Here is a 23,089-nt window from a genome sequence, read left to right as displayed (position 1 = left end):
GGTAAGTTACATCATCTTTGTTTTTAGATATATTTTTCCCACTTGGAATGTTTCCTTCTATTATATTCATACAATTAAATAATTTTATCAGTAATTGTCTGTTTTCATCGTTATGGTTTAAATAATGAAACACAGCACGAGTTATGTATTCTTTCATGCTTATCACAATGCATATCATGAATTTATTCTCTTTGACAAGTACAAATATTTACATAAGTATTTTTTTTTCTCTGTAGCAATCTTTTTGAGGTTGCACTGCATAAAAAAACCAAACAAAAATAAATCTTTGGATATTTTTTACGTGTTAATGATAGAAACAGAATTTTTGTCTGTCACAACAGACAAAAAGCATCGTTGAGGCACGTATGCCACACCAATTCAGCAAGGTCCATGGTTTATGGGGTCCTGAATCCATTACGTCCTCAGTTTATATTAGGTATTGTTTAGCCCTTTAGAATCGTCTGATATTTTAATCTATTGATTCGTATTTTTCTAAAACCTTACCGAGTACATTTTTTTGTCAGATAGCTATGTATGATTTGGTGACTATGGGATCTGTATTTTTTTATAATGGCTAGTTACACCATTTTCTGACATTTTGGAAAACTTTTCTGGATCATGTATTCATCAATAAATCTGCCCATATAAAGAAGTACGTATGAACTTACTGATTGTACCACTTCCTCTGATATGCTATCAGGACCTGGAGCTCCATTCTTTTTCATTTTGAACATTATTTCAGCGACCATATAGGACTAATGTGGAGTATTGAGAGTGTCACAAAATGGTGAAAAACCTGAACTTGAAGATACTATCCTGCGAAAAACTACAAAATTTAAATATGAGAAGGAAAGTTGCTACTCACCATATAGTGGAGATGCTGAGTCGCAGATAGGCACAAAAAAAAGACTCTCACAATTAAAGCTTTCAGCCATTAAAGCCTTCATCAACAAAACACACACACACACACACACACACACACACACACACACACACACACACACACACACGCGCGCGCGCCCGTAATCGCAATCGCAACTCACACACATGAGTGCAGTTTCACGTAACTGAAATCACAGGTTTCCTTCTCATATTGTTACATTCGACCCTGTATTTTCCATTGCTTGAATACAGGAATATATTATAGTCCCCTACCTGTCACTCCAGTATGGACCATGAAACAAGAGTAGACTAACTGCATCATGCACAGAGGTGTTTAAGCAAATGAAATGGGAAGAAACCCTTGTATGTGGTACTTTAGGAAGTATCCTCTCCCATGCATTTCCCAGTGGTTTACAGAATGTGGATGTAGATGTAGGTATATTTATAGCTGCTTAGCCTACACTAAAAAAAAATTAAATAACTTTAAACTTGGAAAGTCAGTACATCACCATAACACAATAAATCCACATGCAGTTGGCATGCTATATACAAGATTACCAAAGTTCTACCATAGCTATTAACATCACGGCCTCATGTTTCTGAACAGGCTCTTATCAAGTGCTCAATTAGAACCTATAAATAAATTCTACAGTAACCTTAATAAACTGATCAAAAGCACATCCTTAGAAATTCCTTTCTTGTCTGTGCTAGTCTGTTTTGTACGGCCTCCTTACATTGTCCCTCATGTGCTATTTTGCTTCCAAGGCAGCAGAATTTCTTCACCTCGTTTACTCGAGTGGTATCCAGTTTTGACGTTAAGTGTATAGCTAATGTAATTTGTGCTGCTCCTCACTGCTAGCTTTCTTTGGTATTCTCTTTATATGTGTCCTGTGCTCTGTAGACTTTTCGTTACATTCAACAATTCAACAGGTTCTTTAGTTCTTCCTAACTTTTACAGAGGACAGCAGTGTCATCAGCATACCAAATCATTGATATCCTCTTACCCTGAGTTTTAATCCCACTTCTGAACATTTCCTTCAGTATATCCTTCAGTGCTTCTTTGATATATAGTTTGAACAGTAGAGGGAAAATTCACTCCTACATTATAATCTTTTTAATCTGAGCTCTTCTCCACTGCCATGTGCTGTTGCCATTTTTCGGGGTGCACTCAGCCTCGTGATGCCAATTAAGGAGCTACTCGACCGAATAGTGGCTGCTCCGGTCAAAGAAAACCATCATAACGACCGGGAGAGCGGTGTGCTGACCACATGCCCCTCCTATCCGCATCCTCATCTGAGGATGACACGGCGGTCGGATGGTCCCGATGGGCCACTTGTGGCCTGAAGATGGAGTGCCTTTCTTCTCCACTCATTTGTTCCTCCTTAATCTGAGCTCTCCTCCACTCATTTTTTTCTCCTTGGTTGTTGTATGTATTGTACATTTTCTGGGTACCCTTCTTTGCTCAGGGAGCAGGGTAGTTGGAATAAAAGGATAAACTTTAAAGTCCAAGAGGTAAAAATTTTTTACTAAAACATATTCTAACTATTTACAATATTTGTTTATAAACAACAGTTCTCATTTTGTTATCTGGGGTATATATTTAGAAATTTTTGGATTTCCCACTCAAGAACAAGCTACGTATGGTTTGACTGTGAGAGAAGCAGGAGTCTTTGAGATTGTATTGTATATTGTATTTTATTGGTCCTGTTGTCTATATAGCAGCTTATGCATAAGACATTGGACAAGTCAAGTTATAAATATACAGGCTGAAAGTAATTTCAAGTCATACATATTTAAGCTTATAATAATACACTTTACACGTAAGTATTTGTATAACACATTTCATAAATTTAAATATTCTTCAATGGAGTAAAAGCAGTGATGCTGTAAATATGACTTTAGAGATTTTCCAAATGTATTGACCTCAGTGATAGCTTTTATGTTTTCAGGAAGTTTGTTATAAAGCTTAACTCCCATGTGAAAAGTACCTTTTTGGCACAGTGCTGTGCTGATTTGAGTCATATGTAAGTTTTTGTTTTGTCTGGTAAAGTGCTCATGTAAATTATTATTATTATTATTATTATTATTATATTTTTTTTTTGTCTCTGGTCCTTGCCTATTACATTTAATTTAAAGAACAAAAGGGTTTCCATAATGTATACACACGGTAATGGGGGAATACCAGATTTCTTAAACAGGGGTTTACAAGAGTCTCTAGGCTTGCACCCAAACAAGATTCTAATGGCCCTTTTTTGTAGTTTAAAAGTGCTATTAGCTATTTTAGAGTTTCCCCAGAAGGTGACCCCATATCTAAGACGAGAATGAAAGTACGCATGATATGCATTCAATACTGTTTTCTCACTACAGCATGATTTTAATGAACAAAGAAGATGACATGTTTTGCTCAGTTCTGCATTCAAATATTCAATATGCTTATTCCATCTGATGTTACTCTGCAGCCAAAGTCCTAAGAATTTGGTTTCAGTACTGTTACCAACTGGTTCGTCATTGATATAGACTGATGGGATAAACATGTCCTTGTTAGGAACATTGTGGAATTTTAGAGCAACGGTTTTCTTACTGTTTATTACAAGCTGATTACTCTGTGCCCAGCTGCTAAGTTGTTTCGTGACCGTGTTTACTGTCTGCTGTAACTGTTCATCGTCGTCTCCTTTTAGTAGAATCGTGGTGTCATCTGCAAATATGATTGTTTTGTGTGCTTCAATATTTATGCTTAGATCATTTATGTACAGAAGAAACAGAAGGGGTCCCAATACGGATCATTGGGGTACACCACATTTTATTTGTTTATAGTCAGATAAGTGATTAGATACAGTTTTTAGTTCAATATTTGTGTGCTTCACGCACACTGCCTCCATACGATTTGTCAGGAAGGAACTGATCCACTTGTTGGACAGACGTCGAATACCATATCTTTCTAGCTTTGATAGCAGAATTTTATGGTCCACCATGTCAAAAGCTTTTGACAAGTCAATAAAGACTCCTATTGTTTCCTGTTTTTTGTCCATCAGGTTTAGGATGGAATTGATGCACTCATAGACAGCAGTTGTCGTTGACATCTTATTTCTGAATCCATGTTGTTCATTACATAGGATGTTGTTTTTATTTATAAATTTCATAAGTTTCTCATACATAACTTTTTCCAGTACTTTAGAGATGCAGGAGGAAATTGTGATGGGTCTGTAGTATTTACATTGTCTTTATCCCCTTTTTTATATACAGGAATAACTTTTGATGCTGCTGTATTTTAAAGTTTGTCCTTGTGCTGTGTTAATTGTAAAACTGTAGGCCAATTTGATTGGAAATTGCAGTCTTTTAAATTGGAATGGAAGTTCAGTAGAGATCAGTGGTATTCTGATGATAAATAGTGTGTGTCCTTTATACTTCCCAGTCATAAGTTCGATAGCTGTTTGACGATTATCCTTGTTCCATTGCATAGTTTTGATGAGTTGATAGAACCAATTTTAAGTTGAAGGCAATGATGGCATTCCTGGTACTTGCAAAGAGTTTAGAAATTCTGTAGGTAAGTTCACCCTTTCTTCAACATTTACCATCACGTCAATCGATTTGTATATTCTCTCTTCATAGGGAATTTTCTTTTGAATATTAAAGTTGGTATTGTCGGCAATATTGTTTTTGGTTGCCAAAATTGCCGTTTCAAATTGCCATTCCAGATTGGTATAATTGTGAACAATGTTTGGATAAATTTGGTTGATGAGTTCAATTTCCTCAGTGGCTGTGTTGCAGAAATCACTGTTGAGTTTAATGAGACCTGTTGTCTGGTCAGTAGGACATGTGCCTTCACCTGTATGTAAAAGTTGTTGAGCAAAATGTGCTATTGTTTTGTCTTTTGACAGTTCAACTCCCATATGTTTTGTTAGTTGCAGTATTTGTATGTGTGGCCAGAGATGTTATTTTTGTAAGCAGGCATTGATCTCATCTGCTGGTGTTGACTTGGGGATAACTGGAAGTGTTTGTCAAAAATCTCCTGAGAGTATGAGTAGAGCTCCTCCCATAACTTCAGAGTTTCCTCGCAAGTCTTGTAATGATCTATCCATGGCTTTGAGTGGCTTTTTAACGTGAAATTGTGCATTCGCTCCAGATGACAATTTTAGATTCCTTTAGAAGTTCACCCCATCCAGATGCTCTTGAGATTTTACATCCCAGGAATTGGCCTTGGGCTATATTTAACGGTAGTTGTAGGGCAGAATGGACAGTTTGTTCTCCTTCTAAAAATGTGGCTACAAGTGCGATGTGTTGTTTAGCATATATTTCTGCCAGCAATAGATTTATTAGAAACATTTTCTTGGTTCCACCTGGTGCATCCAAGTAAATAATTTTGTGTGTTGTTGTCGATCTGGTCCACGATAACACTGTAAATTTATTTTTGATTGTCATTGTGGAGTGGTTTGTTGTGAGCAATGCATTGAAGTAGTTCAATTATGTAGCTTTTTTACTTTGTAGTTTCAAAGTTTAGCACACTGATACATCTTTTTGTGGTGATTGCATCCCAAGTTGTACTAAGGTCTGGTTGTTTATTGCTAAACTTTTATCTTCTAGGCAAATGAGTGTTTCATTGAAGATGTCGTCGTTGAACTTGATGGTCAGTTCAGGATAGCTTGCCAGATTTGGTACAGTATGTCATCACTCATACTTTCTTTGAAGGAGTCCCATAGCTGTTTTGGATTTGATGGGTTAAATGTTGTTAGAATTATGGCGAATAAGTCTCTCATTTGTTCAGCTAAGGCCATGAGTGAGGCTTCTTGTAGTGTTAATTCCCAGTGGTTGTTGTTTTCCAGTAGTTCAAGTGTTGGCATGCTTCGCTCTCCGCCTGGCATAGGTAACCATCAACAGTCTTGAGATTTCTGAAACTTGTTGGTCCCCGTATTTCATGTAGCAACATCCAGAGATAGAAACGTTTGGTGTTGTTTGGTGTGTACTTGGTCTAGTGCACCAGTTTTCATGATTCCTGGATAATCTTCTAATGGAATTCCTTGTTTTCATTGTTGGAAGATTCTCCTTGTTGTGTTCCACATATAATAAGTAGGGATGTAGACATTTGGGAGGTTCGATTGCAGTTTTTCCTCATTCTCTGTCCATTCTCCAAATGTACTGCTAGATGTTGCACAGTTGGTTCCAGTTCATATCTGGAAAAACTGAAAATCTCCCATACTGCTTCGTTACTGTTGATGTATCTTCACATTTGGTACATGAGGATCTTGTCATTTCTGTTTTGTTGTTTGCTGTCTTTTGCTATTTGAAATACTGCTATGTCACTGTGTTTGTTCACATACAGGCATATTTTATGGATCTCACCGGATTGCAGTATTATACGTTTATATGTGCTTGGAACATTTTGGAAAGTAGTGTGTTTTGTATGCTACTACCCGTTAATTATCTGTTCCCAGTTCATTGCTGGCTCGTGTATGTATTGTTACTGTGAAGCCACCATTTTTATATGATCATCTTCTGTATTTAGGATAGTGGATGAATTCTGTTGTGCAGCCATATCAGATTGTGTGTGTGTGTGTGTGTGTGTGTGTGTGTGTGTGTGTGTGTGTGTGTGTGTGTGTGCGCGCGCGCGCGCGTGTGTGTGTGTGCAGTCCTTGTTTTTCCATTTGATTGTTTGTGCATCCAGCATCTAATGGTTCCAAAGATGTGGTATTTTCTACATCTACATCTACATTTATACTCCGCAAGCCACCCAACGGTGTGTGGCGGAGGGCACTTTACGTGCCTCTGTCATTACCTCCCTTTCCTGTTCCAGTCGTGTATGGTTTGTGGGAAGAATGACTGCCGGAAAACCTCCGTGCGTGCTTGAATCTCTCTAATTTTACGTTTGTGATCTCCTCAGGAGGTATAAGTAGGGGGAAGCAATATATTCGATACCTCATCGAGAAATGCACCCTCTCAAAACCTGGACAGGAAGATACACCGTGATGCAGAGTGCCTCTCTTGCAGAGTCTGCCACCTGAGTTTGCTAAACATCTCTGTGATGCTATCACGCTTACCAAATAACCGTGTGACAAAACACGCCGCTCTTCTTTGGATCTCCTCTGTCAACCCGACCTGGTACGGATCCCACACTGATGAGCAATACTCAAGTATAGATCGAATGAGTGTTTTTTAAGCCACCTCCTTTGTTGATGGACTACATTTTCTAAGGCCTCTCCCAATGAATCTCAACCTGGCACCCACCTTACCAACAATTAATTTTATATGATCATTCCACTTGCGATGACTTCAATAAATCCCATTGTTTTTGTTGGAAAACTTGGGCTATAATGTTGTGTCAGTGCTTGGGGACTTGTCCATATCATAATTGTTCTTTGATTTCTGGCCATGGCGAGCTGCATGTGAATGTTATGAAGAGATTAGTCATTCATATTTTCTTATGTGGGTCGTGGCATCTTGAATGTATTTGTGCATGTATCACAGACTTCCTGTGTATGATGAGGGTAAGATTACCATTGTTCCAATGTTGTCAATGTTTCCATCATTTATGATTATCTCTCAAAGGTGAATATATTTCTCTGTGCATAGTTTCTTCTGATTCAGTCTTATGCAAAGCATCTGTTCCATTTCTGTTTTTGCACACCTATCTACTAGGAATTGTTGGAATAAAGGGCAGGTGTTGATAATGTGAATGTATGTTTCTTTGTCTCTGATAATTAAGCAGTTAGCATAGAACTCCTTGGAAATGACATTTTTGTTTCTACACTTGTTTGAGGTTGGATTTGTTTTGTGTCAAAGTGATATCCATCCTCTCTGTGCAGAAATATTAATGGATGCAGCCATATCAGTGTGTCTTTGCAATATGCTGTAGTCCTTTTCTTCTTTGCTGTACAGTTATGTCACAGCTTGCATTTTCATTGTCCACAATTATGATGGCAACTTAGTCTACCTGAGGTGCATTAAATCTATGTTCATGTTCTCCATATGGTCTTTCATTGGCTTGAATTATAACTTTATAGTCATCAGAAATCATTGGGTCTAGTGCTGTTTCGAATATGTGAATCGGTTGACTATATTCATGTTAGATTCACCATACATCTCGGACTACTTCTCATCTCAATCCACCGATATTTGTGCAACATTGATCAATTTCTCTTTCTTCATTTTCGATGAAGTATACTTGCAGAAATTTATGGTCTTCATTGGGTAATGGTAGTAACGATCACATGTTGTAATTGATTTGGCCTTCAGTTGGGGGGGGGGGGGGGCGGGGCAAAATCAATTTCATCTCTATTAGTGTTGACTGAACTGACATCAAAAGAAGTAATTTGGAAACGGGCGTTGTATACTTTTATATTTTGAAGAAAGTGTTTTGATTCTGAAGTTTCTCCAGTCATGTAATGTAAAAATTTGCAGAGGTGCTTTCACTGGTGATAAAAGGATTTTTCCATTCATGCTCCAAGATCCTGAATTTGTTTGTGTTACAAAATTGGCAGATGTTATCCATTTTTCCGATCACAACATGTTTTTGTTTGTGTTATATATTCCTTTGTCGGGTCATGGTGGAATGCTCCACTTGTTAGGTTGTACTGTTTACTTGTCCTCATCTGTACTTCTTGTAGGGTGATATTTTCGTGGCTGCTTGAGTTTGCAATCTTTTATTATAAGATTGTGTCACAATTACTGATTCTTCAAGCCATTCATTTCGTTTTTCTTCAGTTTCTCTGCTTCTCATGTGCTCATTGTTGTTCGTGGGGAACTTAAACGTGCTTTGTGCTCTTCTTCTGTTTCATTTTTTGACTGTTCTTTCTGTTTCTGCAATTTTGTTTCAAAACGGCAAGATCTTTTACGTTTGGGCCTTGTCTAAAACATAAATCAAATCAACTTTTTATTAACAAATATACTAAGTATACTTTACACATTTTATATTCAATTTATACTCAGTCACTGTATCACTTTGACTACTCACACTTCACTGTTTGTTTTATTCACTCACTGCACTACTTTTTCAGCTCCTCACTTGTCACTGATAAGAAACTGAGATTCAAACCCATGATGTACCCCTACCAAAGAGTAGGCCCACCAGTGGCGAATTCCAGAACATACCAAAAAGGCTTCGAATGGTCCACAACATTCCAGAACATTCCACAGCATTTGAGAGTGTTCTTGAATGTTCCACAATGATCTAGGATGTTCCAGAACATTCTGGAATCTTCCCCGATGTTCCAGACCATTCCCAAGCATTCCAGAACATTCTGAATCATTGTGGAACACTCTGGAATGCTCTAGAAAGCTCTAGAAATTTCTAGAGGGTGAAACTTCCCAGTCCTCATATCTCCAAACACGTGCCCTTAATATAAAAATGGGAACCGTGTTCATGGATAGGGGATAGAGAGCTACTATACCATACAACTCCTGTGATCATACTGGGACTCATTTCTAAGTTTTTGTGGCGCACACAGTGTACACTTACTTTTATAATTGATTACCCATCTTACTGTATAGCATATACTTGTGCTTCAAAGAATTTCAATGTCATGCACCACTTCAAATCCTATGAAAGTTTCTTAATTTTCCTAAAGTTTTGCTTCCAGTGTCAAATGCAATCTTGGAAATGTCTCTGGTGCCCTTATGTTTCCTACAATTGAATTAATCATCATCTAAAAGATCCAGGTTTTCCTTTTCCACATGTTATTGTGGTCATTGCCTTGGATGAAGAAATGTATATGATGAGAGAAAAGCAATTATTTAGAGAGTTAATGGAGAGGAAAACTTAATAGTCATGGGGGACTGGAATTCAATAGTAGGAACAGGAAGGCCAGGAAGCATATGAGGTGGATAAGGACTGGGGGAAAGGAATGAAAGAGGAAGCCACCTTGTAGAATTTTGCAAAGTGCATAATTTAATAAAAGCTAAAACTTGGTTTAAGAATCATGAGACAAGGTTGTATACATGGAAGAGACCTGGAGACACCATAAGGTTTCAGATTGATTATATAATGGTAAGACAGAGATTTCAAAACCAAGTTTTAAATTGAGAGACATTTCAGGGGCAGATGTGGACCCTGACCAAAATTTATTAGTTATGAACTGTAGATTAAAATTGAAAAAACTGCAAAAAGGTAGGGATTCAAGGAGACAGGACCTGGATAAACTGAAAGAACCAGAGGTTGTAGAGACTTTCAGAGGTAGCATTAGGGAGCATTTACAAGAACCGAGGAAAGGAATGGGTAGCTTTGAGAGATGAAATAGTGAAGGCAACGTAGGATCAAGAGAGTTAGTAGAAACGCTTGGGTAACATAAGAGATATTGAATTTAACTTATGAAAGGAGAAAGCATAAAAATGAAGTGAATGAAACAGGTAAAAAATGTTGTGTGACTGGGGCCTACCATCGGGTAGACCGTTTGCCGGGTGCAAGTTTTTTGATTTGACACCACTTCGGCAACTTACGCATCGATGGGGATGAAGTGATGATGATTAGGACAACACAACACCCAGTCCCTGAGCAGAGAAAATCTCTGACCCAGCTGGAAATCGAACCCGGTCTCTTAGGACTGACATTCTGTCATGAAACAGGTGAAAGAGAATACAAACGTCTAAAAAATGAGATTGACAGGAAGTGCAAAATGGCTAAGCAGGAATGGCTAGAGCACAAATATAAGGATGTAGAAGCATATATGATTAGGGATAAGGTAGATGCCGCCTGCAGGAAAATTAGAGAGGCCTTTGGAGAAATATCAAGAACTCAGATGGAAAACCAATCCTAAGCAAAGAAGGGAAAGCAGGAAGGGGAAAGGAGTACATAGAGGCTCTATACAAGGAAGATGTACTTGAGGGCAGTACTGTGGAAATGGAAGAGGATGCACATGAAGATTAGATAGGAAATATGATAGTGCATGAAGACTGATAGAGCAGTAAAAGACCTAAGTCAAAACAAGGTCCCAGGAGTAGACAACATTCCATTAGAACTACTGATAGCCTTGGGAGTGCCAGCCATGACAGAACTCTTCCATCCGATGAACAAGATGTATGAGACAGGCAAAATACGCTCAGGCTTAAAGAAGAATATAATAATTCCAATTCCAAAGAAAGCATATGCTGACAGGTGTGAAAATTACCAAACTATCAGTTTAATAAGCCACAGCTGCAAAATACTAACACGAATTCTTTACAGATGAATGGAAAAACTGGTGTAAGCTGACCTTGAGGAAGATCAGTTTGGGTTCCGTAGAAATGTTGGAATATGTGAGGCAATCTGACCCTACAATTTCTCATAGAAGGTAGGTTAAGGAAATGCAAAACTACGTTTATAGCATTTGTAGATTTAGAGAAAGGTTTTGACAGTGTCGACTGAAATACTCTCTTTGAAATTCTAAAGGTGGCAGGGGTAAAATACAGGGAGCGAAAGGCTATTTACAATTCGTACAGAAAGCAGATGGCAGTTACAAGAGTTGAGGGGTATGAAAGGGAAGCAGTGGTTGAGAAGAGAGAGAGGCAGGTTGTAGCCTATCCCTGATGTTATTCTGTCTGTCTCTTGACCAAGCAGTAAAGGAAACAAACAAAAATTTGGAGTAGGAATTGAAGTCCAGGGAGAAGAAATATTAGGTTCGCCGATGACATTGTAATTCTATCAGAGAGAGCAAAGGACTTGAAGAGCAGTTGAACCGAATGGACACTGCCTTGAAGGGAGGATATCAACAAAAGTAAAATGAGAATAATGGAATTTAGTGGAATTGAATAGGTGATGCCGAAGGAATTAGATTAGGAAATCAGTAGATGGTTTTGCTATTTTGACAGCAGAATAACTGATAATGGTTGAAGAAGAGAGGATATAAAATACAGACTGGCAATGGAGGTGTTTCTGAGGAAGAGAAATTTGTTAACATCAAGTATAGATTTAAGTGTCAGGAAGTCTTTTCTGAAAGTATTTGTGTGGAATGTAGCCATGTATGAACGTGAAACATAGTTGGTAAACAGTTTAGACAAAAAGAGAATAGAAGCTTTTGAAATGTGGTGCTACAGAAGAATGCTGGAGATTAGATGGGTAGATCATGTAACTAATGAGGAGGTACTGTTTGTTTGTTTTGTTTGATTTTAGGGTGAAAAAACAACTACAGTCATACGCGCCCATATCAAAACTGTAGAACACAAAAACAAAGAGAGGAGTTAAAAACGACTATGCGTCAACCCCTCAAGAGAAGACAACTAAAAACAAAGACTAGGAGGAAGATCTATAAAATACACCATTGAGAAACAGAGGTCATGAACTAAAAATTAAATAGCCTCCATGGTCGACAGCCCACATGTTGTTCACTAAAACAGCCAATAACTCAGATGGCAAACACAAACAGGAATGTAAGCAGTTAGAAAAGGGCACTCCATCAGGAAATGACAGACAGTCAGAAGTTGGGCGCAATGTGCACAAAGTGGTGGGGGAGCACCACTTAACATATGGTGATGGCTAAAGAGACAGTGCCCAATATGCAACCTAGTTAAAATGATCTCCTCGTGGTGAGAGGGCCAAGAGAAGGTCGTCCAAGCTGCTGGGAGAGGCTTAATAACCAGGAGCTTGTTCCCATGAAGGGAGGACCAGTGATGATGCCAAAGTGACACCACCTGTTGACAGATGGCAACACATATCAGCGGAGGGAATATAAGACTAGCAGGTTGAGGTACGAGGACTGCAGCCTTGGCAGCTGCATCAGCTGCCTCATTTCCTGTTACAACGACGTGACCAGGAACCCTCATAAACATCACTGTGGCTCCATCAAGAGTGAGCAAGTGACGGCTTTCCTGGACCCACTGCACTAAGGGATGGATGATGTGCAGCATACAGAGGCTTTAAAGGGAGCTTCCTGAGTGAGTCTGAGCAGATGCTGCAATTGAAAAGCCTGTGTCACCAGATGTACTGTGAAGCCTGATACAGGATGAAGAGCTCTGCTGTAAATATTGAGCTGTGTTCCAGAAGCCAATACCAAAACAGATTGGTGCCAATGATGAAGGCTTACTTGACACCACGGACAGTCTGAGAGCCATCAGTGTACACAAAGATACTATCGTGAAATTCCGTGCAAGGTCATGAAACTAAAGGCAATAGAGAGGCTGGAGTAGTATCCTTAGGAAGTGAGTGAAGGGCAAGGTGCCACATGAAGTGAAGGTGGTGAAAGGATTCACACTCACTGGGAAAGTTGCAGGTGGCATGAAGTTAAGCTACCAGAGCAAGAGTGAACTCCAGGAGGTAACAGAGAAGAGGGATGTGCCCCATACTGGCGATCAAAGGAGTCATCAAAGAAGGAGGCATAGGATGTGTGGTCATGCATGGCAGACAGATGACATGCATATCTGCTGAGGAGAAAGTCACGGCGGTAGGACAGTGACCGGGAAGAAATACGAGAGCTCAAAGTGGTCGTGAGGATGCAATTTTGTTTCCTGAAGGCAGAGAACAAGTTTATGCTGTGATTCTAAGAGCAGCCAGAAATCCTCTTTGTTGGATAAAAGTCCTCGAGTGTTCCATTGGAAGAGAGTCATGACGAGGAAAAAATGAAGGGATGCCACCTCGGCAGATGCCAAGTGCCAGCCCTTGAAGACCCATTGCTACAGGGCGCAGAGGCAGGAGTATCCTGCTCCATGAGGTCTACAAAAGTGTCAGCATTCTTCTGCTGTCGGCCTGTGGGGTCCAGGGCAAGAAACAGTTCGTGGTGTGCACTGGTGACATGGAGGTCGGCCGGGCGATGGTATTACGTGGTGACACTGTCGAAGAGGATGCCTTTGACTTCTTCGAGCCTGTCCAGTTAGCAGGGGAAGACTCAGGTGTTGGTTAACTGGAGGGGCGTAAGAAGTCTTCATGGGAGTATTCCTTCTGTCCTTTCCGTCCTGCAGGTTGTGTATCTGGTGGCTTCGCCCCTGAGATGTGTGTTTGGTGGTGTGTTGCACAGCTGAAGGAGGAGACAGGGACACTACCATAATGCTGGGTGATTTCACAAACACAGTGCTAAATTTGAGGTCACATGTCTGCGTAGCCATGTCCTTCATGGAGTGAGATGTAACAAGAACAATACTGTAGGTGCCAGATGGTAGAACACAAGGTTTCCGACATGCCAACAGCTCGCAAACAACCAGGTAAGGCACTTTTTTCTTTCACACAGATATCATGGACAGCCTGCTCATAGAGATGCATGGGACAATCACAGGAGGAGGCGGCATGGTTGTCATTGCAGTTGATGCAGTGGGGAGAAGGAGGCAGACAATTACCCTTGTGAGCATCCCTACCACAGGACTCTTTGAGTGTGGTTATAATGATGACACTGGTAGCAGCACACTGGGTTCAGAATATACCGTCTGACTGTGATAATTTCATAACACGCTTTGATCTTTGATGGTAGAACCATACTATCAAAACTGAGAAAGAGTGTGCGTGGGGGTACTAAGAAGGCATCTACTTTTTTCATCACTTGATGGACAGCAATAACCCCCTTGTCAGAGAGGAACGTTTGGATTCCTGCTTTGGTCAGACCATTGAGCATCCTCGTGTAAACAACACCACAGGAATAATTCAGCGTTTAATGGGCCTCAATGCAAACAGGATAGCCATCAAGGAGTGAAGCTGCAAGCAATTGTTGTCCTTGAAAATCAGACGTAGTCTCCAAAAGCAAAGTGCCATTGCATAAACAAGAGCAAGATTGCACAGGGCCAGCAATTGAATCAACACCTATCTGAATAGGTTTGTAGTTGAGGACTGACCACTGTCTTTGTTATGTTAAACTACGAGGAACCTTGGTGCAGCTGGGAAGGTCTTTGAATCATTAACCTCATTCTGTTTACGTTTTGTAGCCATTGGCTGTGAAGCTGATTGGCTCATTGTGAGAAAATCCCCCATGAATGCCAGCATCTCCGATGGCGCGTTCCTCCAAACTGGGGACCCCTTCCGAAAGTGGCGCACCTGCCTTAGGTAATGGTTCACACCTCAGGTCAGACCTCCTGAATTCCTGACTGGGACCAATAGGTAATTTGGGAAGGTAGCAGCTTGAGGAATCAACCCTCCCTGGGACTGGCCTGTACCAGGGGTGCATGTGAACCCTACTTGTCGACCTGGGGTTGGGAATTACGTGTTACCCAGTCACCTGTTACTTGTCAGATGCATAGGCTGGCCTTCAGGAGCACACAGGAGGAAGAAAAAGAGGAACCTCAAACACTGAAGCAGAGGAAGGATAAGAGAAAGCGAATGAAGAAAGAAAAAAGGCACAGTGGGGAGTATTCTGATATTGACTACAAAAAAAGCAGAACACATTTCCAAAAACAACCCAGACATGTTCCCCAAGGGAGGGAAAAAGCCAAAGAGTGGCAAGCCCCCTGGGATGGGAAGAGGTACTGAATAGAATAGCGGAGAAGAGGGATTTGTGGCACAACCTGACTAGAAAAAGGGATCAGTTGGTAGAACTCATTCTGAGGCCCAAGGGATCACCAATTTAGTATTGGAGGGAAGTGTGGTGGGTAAAAATTTTAGAGGCAGACTAAGAAATGAATACAGTAAGGAGATTCAGAGGGATGTAGGTTTCAGTAGTTACTCAGAGATGAAGAGGCTTGCAGAGGATAGAGTAGCATGGAGAGCTGCATCAAACCGGTCTTTGGACTGAAGACAACAACAACAACAACATCAAAATCAAGCAGTTTGTCGCACTCACAGAAGTCCTCAGTGTAGTCTCTCCAGCTATTCGCTCTCTCCTCTACATTTTGACTTTGCTAACTGCTGTCTATATGTATTTCAATTTGAAGCACCACAGGGCTCTGCCTGCCTGACTTCTAGCATAGCTAAATGAGTGATTGAGGTTAGCTTTATTTTTTTGTCGAAGTGATTGTTTGTATACATGACTGGTATGTCTGTATCTGTTATTCCCTAAATGGTCTGGTTATTGTGGATATTGGTCTATTATTTGAAGTGTTGGGATATTGTGTGCCTAGCTGGTGAATTAGTTGGTAGGGCAAAGTTGAAGTCTTTTAATATAAAGTTATGTTAGTGTGGATGGTTCATCTAATAATTCTTTGATGTGTGTGTTGGGTGTATATCTATTGGCATCTGCTGTGGTATGGAGGATACGGTTTGGAGATTTTGAAGTTTGTGCAGATGGGTGTCTGGCGCCATTGACCAAACTTCTGATCCATATAATATAGTAGGGAGGATAACAGCTCTGCACAGTCGCAGCTTCATTTCTACTGTCAGCCCCCCCCCCCCCCCCCCGCACCCTTTAGGAGTGGGTACAGGCAATTAAATGCTGTACTGCCTTTGTTATGAGCCCTTTTTATTTGTTTTCCAAATATCAGCTTTTTATCTGACTCTAATTCTAGGTAGGTTGCCGAGCCGCTCCAGTCGATGTCTCTGCCTGCAACCGAAACCTGCATGCTTGGGTGGGGGGTAACTTTCTGATGATGAATATTATTGCTTTGACATTGGAATGCCTTTTGCACTTTTAATGTTGACACTTATTCTTTTAATTTGACTGAAAATTATTGTAACATTCCTGTATGCTGGGTCATCCTTGTGCCATTTTGCATCAGCTTCCTTCCATTTCCTAGTGATTTTATTTCTAAGTGTTATCCTGTTGTAGTATTCATTTCTTTTTCTGAACATTTTGTGTTTCTTCCGTCACCCAAGGATTCCTCGCAGTTACTTTCCCCTTACCTATATTTGTGTGTCCATCTTCTGTGATTTCCCTTTTTGGGTACATCAGTTTCTCTGCAACTGAATTGCCTACAGTGCTATTTACTATCGTGATCCCTAAGGCCCCAGAAAACCTTAAATGTAAATATCCTCAATACTTAAGTATTTCCTTTCCTTATTTGTTGATTCTTCCTGGTGAGAAATAAACTTTGGCTTACTCTTCATCATTACTGAACTGTGAACTGAGTTTGCTCCTAGGTATGACTTACAATCTTGTTTCTGGTTTATGAATCTGTGTCACATTGATGTAATCCTTTTGGAAATTTCTTTTCTCTTTTATGAATTTCTAACTTTCTTGTCACATTTGACTTCTGACAGTCCACATGTCAACTTGTGGAATGTTATCCTATTATTCATCTTCAATCTCTTTCTCATAGTCACTACTCCTCTGGCAGTCCTCCAGTCTGCGATGACTCACCTGAAGATGACTGGCAGGTGCCCAGTTGAAATATCGTGCAAAGTATTGAACGACGACCGGCTACAAGCCCGAAATTTGCTTGAACAGTCAATTCGCTGAGAAAATTTTAAAATTCACATCAGTCCTCCTGTAAGTTCAGAGAGGGACTAATCCAAAACACTGGTACTTTTTCAATGCCTGTCCGCAAGTCCTGTGGATACACAACGTGTCTTACTGAAGTATTATGATTGTTGATAAGTATATATGTGCAACATCATTTTGCTAAGCTGCTATTTGAAATTGTTGTAGAGCCTTAAACAGTATTTTATATGTTAGTTATTGTCAATGTGCATCTGTAATAGTACAAGGCAACAGAAGTATGAATTTAGAATTATGTCATATTGTAAGATTACCTGAGTTTTGTAGAATGTTTAATGGATGAAATATTTTATGAAATTGTTATGCATTGTTTCCAAATAAATTTCGCTGCAATGTATAAGATTATGATAAGACATTTAATTCTTGTAACTATATTTTCTGTTTTTATTAATTTGAGTATTTAGTTTTTATTCATTCTAAAATATGAACGATTTTCAGGCTCTTATAACAGCGAATCAAAGACAGTTACAGACAGAAGAAGACTTATATAGGCTAGCAAAATCAGAAGATGAGAGACTGCAACTTTTGATGAAGGACATTAACAAAAACCTCGAGGATTTAGAAGATCGTATAAATTCTATGCAAGTAAGTTTGTCCTTGTTTCTTTGGCAAAATGAGATGCAAACCCCATCAGAGAAACGGATAAGATACGTTGCTCTGCCATTTATTATGTGCTCATATGAAATATTTGAGATGATTTGTTCGTCTGCTTCAGTCTTTTAAGAAAATTCTTTATGGAGATCTCAGTATTTTGTAGTTTCGTTGATAACTGTTCAGAAATATGTGTGGCTGGACACACTTTTTCAGATATTATGACTCTAAATGAAAATTTCTTACAGAACTAATATAGTGACATGAACAAGACAATACTACAACTTGATATTTTGAGTCGCAGCAAGTTAGTACACATTCAGTTGGAAGATTAATTTTATGTCACTTTCGTGACAAGGCTTACAGAGATGAGATTGCATGTGAAGTCCTTTAATAGAAGCAATATTAGTTCACATTATTTAGTTAGATTTTGTTGTACCAGTCATAATTTACAGAATTTATTACACTATTACCAGTCACTTTGTTAATAATTTACATTGTTGAATTATATAGTTCTTCTCAATGTTTCTCAGCTTGAGATCCTGCCAGCCACACTTCCTGGATGAAAGATTGTAGGGTTTTCTTCATGTGCATGATTTTAATTAGACTGACTGAAACTATTGTAAAAGTGCATTAATTGCTCAGTGCATCCTTTCTCCAGAAAAACTGAACTTCTGCAAAATTAAATCATGCTCAGTTCTTTTGATTATAATCAATAATTAAATTGGGATATAATAATTCATTTCATTTTGTTTTTTTATTTAGATTCCATGTACGAAATTCAGTGAAGTTTAACTGATGCAATGTACTATCTGTGGCATAAAACCTGACTCAACGCAGAATCTTCAGTATAAGTTGTTCACTTAAGTTACCAATAAAATTGGCCTTCCCTCATATTTCTTGAGTCCAGCCAGCTGAATGATTTGGCAACAAAGTACAATATGGAGGTTTCTTCAGGAAGTATTGTCTTCTGCTGAAGCTGGTAAAATACTGTATCTTCTCTTGGTACAGCCATAAATGTCACACAATGTGGACACTAAGTCACAAGTTCGAGTCTATTCCTTCCTTACTTTTTTTAAACCACATTCCGTCAGTCTTCTGAAGGTATTAATACGGAACCTCAAAGACAATTTACTTTACCGTCTAACCCTCTAGTAATAGCAGAACTTTCCAGAAACATTCCTGCAAAAGAGCTCATGAGTTTGTCACAACCAGAACAGTTTTTGCTTGAGAGTTTCCTTGCCGTGCAGCAGGCACCTGCTGCCAGCAACTGGCTGCCTGACACCAGCGGGCCCTGCTCAAGTGATCGCGACATGGCCCACCTTGGGCACGTATCTACTTTGGCATTGGCAAGCATAAAACTGTTTATTTATTTATTTTATTTAGCTTTATTTACCCAAGGATCATCTCACAATGATATAGGATCTGTCAAGGTAATACGGTGCAAATCAATAGGCCAAAATATGCAACACACTATGTACATAACATACCTTAATAGAATAGAACGGGTAGCCTATGAGGACTGGACAGGTGGTCCGCTGTGTCCTTGGTTAAGGAACAGTTCCAGTATATGCAATGGCAGTCTAAGAAAACCACAGAAAAACAAAATCAAGATAGCTGGACAGAGCAGCTCCATCCTCCTGAATGTACAGTCAGTGTCTTAACAGTTGCTTTGGCACACTTATTGTAGTTTGATTTTCCACAAAAAAATGACTGTCTGGTAGTCTGAACTGTTGAGACAAGCAGCATCAAGTTGGAACTCATTCTGACTTGTCAGTGAGCATCGAGATATGCTAGAGTGAGGTGGTGTTTACCATGTCTGTTGCACATCAAGGATTTTGAACAAACTGTGAACATTAAGTTCTGTTTCAAGTTACAAAAACGTGCCAAAAGAAACTTATGAAATGTTGAAATTAGTATGATGGTAACATAACTCTGAAGACTGTTTACAAGTGGTATGAGCAATTTAAATGTGGAAGTGATTTGGTAGAAGACATGCAACATTTGAGACACCCATTAACCTCAGAAACAGAAGAAGACATGCAAAAAGTGGCAAAAATTGCTTGTTCAAACAGGTGAGTAACTATTCAAGAGCTTACTGAAGTACTTGGCATCTTGTATGGGTCTGTGCAAAGCATTTTAAATGATAACTTGTAAGTGAGACAAGTGAGTGCAAAATTTGTTCGCAGATGAAGGAAAATCATGTGTCCGTTTGCGTGGAGTTGAAGGATCATCTTCATTCAGATCCAGACTTTGTATCCAAAAGTGTAACTGGAGGTGAAACTTGGGTCTATGGGTATGACCCTGAGATGAATTTTCAGATTTCCCAATAGAAAACCAGTGAATCTCCTCACCATAAAAAGGCATATCAGTCAAAATCAAATATCAAAGTCAAGCTCATTGTTCCCATCCCCCCCCCCTCTGCCAATGTTGAGGGCATATTGTGATCAGCGTTCATTGCAAGGGAAACAACTGCAAATACTGAATTTCACAAGGATGTACTGCAACATTTGTGAAATGGTGTACAAAGAAAGAGACCAGGAAAATGGAGCAGTGGCTTCCTTCTTCATCATGACAATGTGTCGTGCCATACCTCACTTTTGGTTAGTGAGTTTTTGGCCAGACAAAGTGTTCCTGTCTGTCCACATCTGCCTTACTCACCAGAGTTTAATAACATGCAACTTCTGGTTCTTCTGAAAAATGAAAGTAGTGCTTAAAGGGAAACATTTTGACACCATTTCTGATACTGGGAGAGCCATGACAGAACAGCAGAATGTCCTTCCAAAAGAAATTTTCCAGAAATGCTTACAGCCATTGGACTGACATTGCCAGCCAAGGACAATACTTTGAAGGAGATCGTATCAAATTCCGTGTAAGCTTATTACTTTGTTTTTAATAAAATTGTTCATTGTATTTTTTGATCACACCTTGTATGCATTGGATTTTGCATACTTGTATCTTACGAATGGTGTTAAAGTGTTATAAAGAAAGGTCTAATATTTGTGGCCCACTGTTTGCTTTGGGTTTAAGAGGAGGGTCAAGATACAGGAGGACAAGTGACATCAGACATTCAAGAGAGAAAAAGATTTTCTTGTTCCAAGGAAGACCATTCTGGCATAAATGATTTTCCACATTCAGGAAGTCTTGATAATTGATATACACTCCCGGAAATGGAAAAAAGAACACATTGACACCGGTGTGTCAGACCCACCATACTTGCTCCGGGCACTGCGAGAGGGCTGTACAAGCAATGATCACACGCACGGCACAGCGGACACACCAGGAACCGTGGTGTTGGCCGTCGAATGGCGCTAGCTGCGCAGCATTTGTGCACCGCCGCCGTCAGTGTCAGCCAGTTTGCCGTGGCATACGGAGCTCCATTGCAGTCTTTAACACTGGTAGCATGCCGCGACAGCGTGGACGTGAACCGTATGTGCAGTTGACGGACTTTGAGCGAGGGCGTATAGTGGGCATGCGGGAGGCCGGGTGGACGTACCGCCGAATTGCTCAACACGTGGGGCGTGAGGTCTCCACAGTACATCGATGTCGTCGCCAGTGGTCGGTGGAAGGTGCATGTGCCCATCGACCTGGGACCGGACCGCAGCGACGCACGGATGCACGCCAAGACCGTAGGATCCTACGCAGTGCCGTAGGGGACCGCACCGCCACTTCCCAGCAAATTAGGGACACTGTTGCTCCTGGGGTATCGGCGAGGACCATTCGCAACCGTCTCCATGAATCTGGGCTACGGTCCCGCACACCGTTAGGCCGTCTTCCGCTCACGCCCCAATATCGTGCAGCCCGCCTCCAGTGGTGTCGCGACAGGCGTGAATGGAGGGACGAATGGAGACTTGTCGTCTTCAGCGATGAGAGTCGCATCTGCCTTGGTGCCAATGATGGTCGTATGCGTGTTTGGCGCCGTGCAGGTGAGCGCCACAATCAGGACTGCATACGACCGAGGCACACAGGGCCAACACCCGGCATCATGGTGTGGGGAGCGATCTCCTACACTGGCCGTACACCACTGGTGATCGTGGAGGGGACACTGAATAGTGCACGGTACATCCAAACCGTCATCGAACCCGTCGTTCTACCATTCCTAGACCGGCAAGGGAACTTGCTGTTCCAACAAGACAATGCATGTCCGCATGTATCCCGTGCCACCCAACGTGCTTTAGAAGGTGTAAGTCAACTACCCTGGCCAGCAAGATCTCCGGATCTGTCCCCCATTGAGCATGTTTGGGACTGGATGAAGCGTCGTCTCACGCGGTCTGCACGTCCAGCACGAACGCTGGTCCAACTGAGGCGCCAGGTGGAAATGGCATGGCAAGCCGTTCCACAGGACTACATCCAGCATCTCTACGATCGTCTCCATGGGAGAATAGCAGCCTGCATTGCTGCGAAAGGTGGATATACACTGTACTAGTGCCGACATTGTGCATGCTCTGTTGCCTGTGTCTATGTGCCTGTGGTTCTGTCAGTGTGATCATGTGATGTATCTGACCCCAGGAATGTGTCAATAAAGTTTCCCCTTCCTGGGACAATGAATTCACGGTGTTCTTATTTCAATTTCCAGGAGTGTATGTGATGAATTGCGACTATTTAACCTTGTGTAACATTTGCATTCAACAGGCAAGGTTCAGAAGTCAGGTGTAGGAGTACTTCATATTCTAATTTGAAGCAACAAATATCAAAGTAGTTGCTGTTACTGCATTTTTGCTTGAAGATCCTCAGTTCATTCGTTGAGCATTCTTATGCAATATTGTTGCTGGTGACAAGTTTCTATGCCTGTATATTATGAGACCTAACAAAACACGTCTCCTTGAGCAAAGAGGAGAGTGAACAGATAATTGTTTGCATCGCCCCAGGGGTATGTCCATTGAAGCTGGCATTTGTTGCAAACAGCTGAGATGCTTTTTCGTTGCAGAGTAGGAAAAATGACCAACAAAACTGTGTCAAGATTTGCTTCTGCATGATAACATCTTCTGCACTCTGCTGATTTTACAAGAAAAGCCATTCATTAGTTTGGTGTGGCAGTCATCTGTCACACACTCATTCTTCTGATCTTGCGCCCTTTCCCATTCTTATTCAACAACTGTCAAGAAAATTCCTTTCCACATGAAAATTCACTTCAAACCTGGCTTGACTATAAACCATAAGATTTCTGCATGTGCTGAATCAATATGAGACTGAACATCATCGGACTGTTTTAAATAACATAAGAGAATATATTGTTAGTGATTAACTTAACTACTCCACAGACACCAGTATAAACATTGTGTGAAGCCTAAAACATGTTTGCTACATAGCTGCTTCTGGTCTGAATTAATAAATCTTTGTAGGATTCTCAATAAATACTGAAGACCTCC

At 40.4% G+C, this 23,089-nt stretch overlaps 1 protein-coding gene across 3 annotated transcripts in view; it reads left to right on the top strand.

Moving 5' to 3' along the window:
* Positions 1–23,089, top strand: part of LOC126162967 (coiled-coil domain-containing protein 39) — a 485,180-nt gene that overhangs the window by 120,329 nt on the left and 341,762 nt on the right. For all 3 annotated transcript variants that reach the window (XR_007535141.1, XM_049919812.1, XM_049919811.1), the window contains one exon: positions 17,568–17,714. Coding sequence is in view for 2 of the 3 variants with exons in the window: in XM_049919811.1 (XP_049775768.1) it covers positions 17,568–17,714 (147 nt within the window). In the remaining variant the exon portion in view is untranslated. The remainder of the gene's footprint in view (positions 1–17,567; positions 17,715–23,089) is intronic.

The sequence above is a fragment of the Schistocerca cancellata genome, chromosome 2, assembly GCF_023864275.1.
Source record: "Schistocerca cancellata isolate TAMUIC-IGC-003103 chromosome 2, iqSchCanc2.1, whole genome shotgun sequence".
Classification (NCBI taxonomy): domain Eukaryota; kingdom Metazoa; phylum Arthropoda; class Insecta; order Orthoptera; family Acrididae; genus Schistocerca; species Schistocerca cancellata.
The sequence above is the reverse complement of the archived record's forward strand: the minus strand, read 5'-3'. Positions and strand labels throughout refer to the sequence as shown.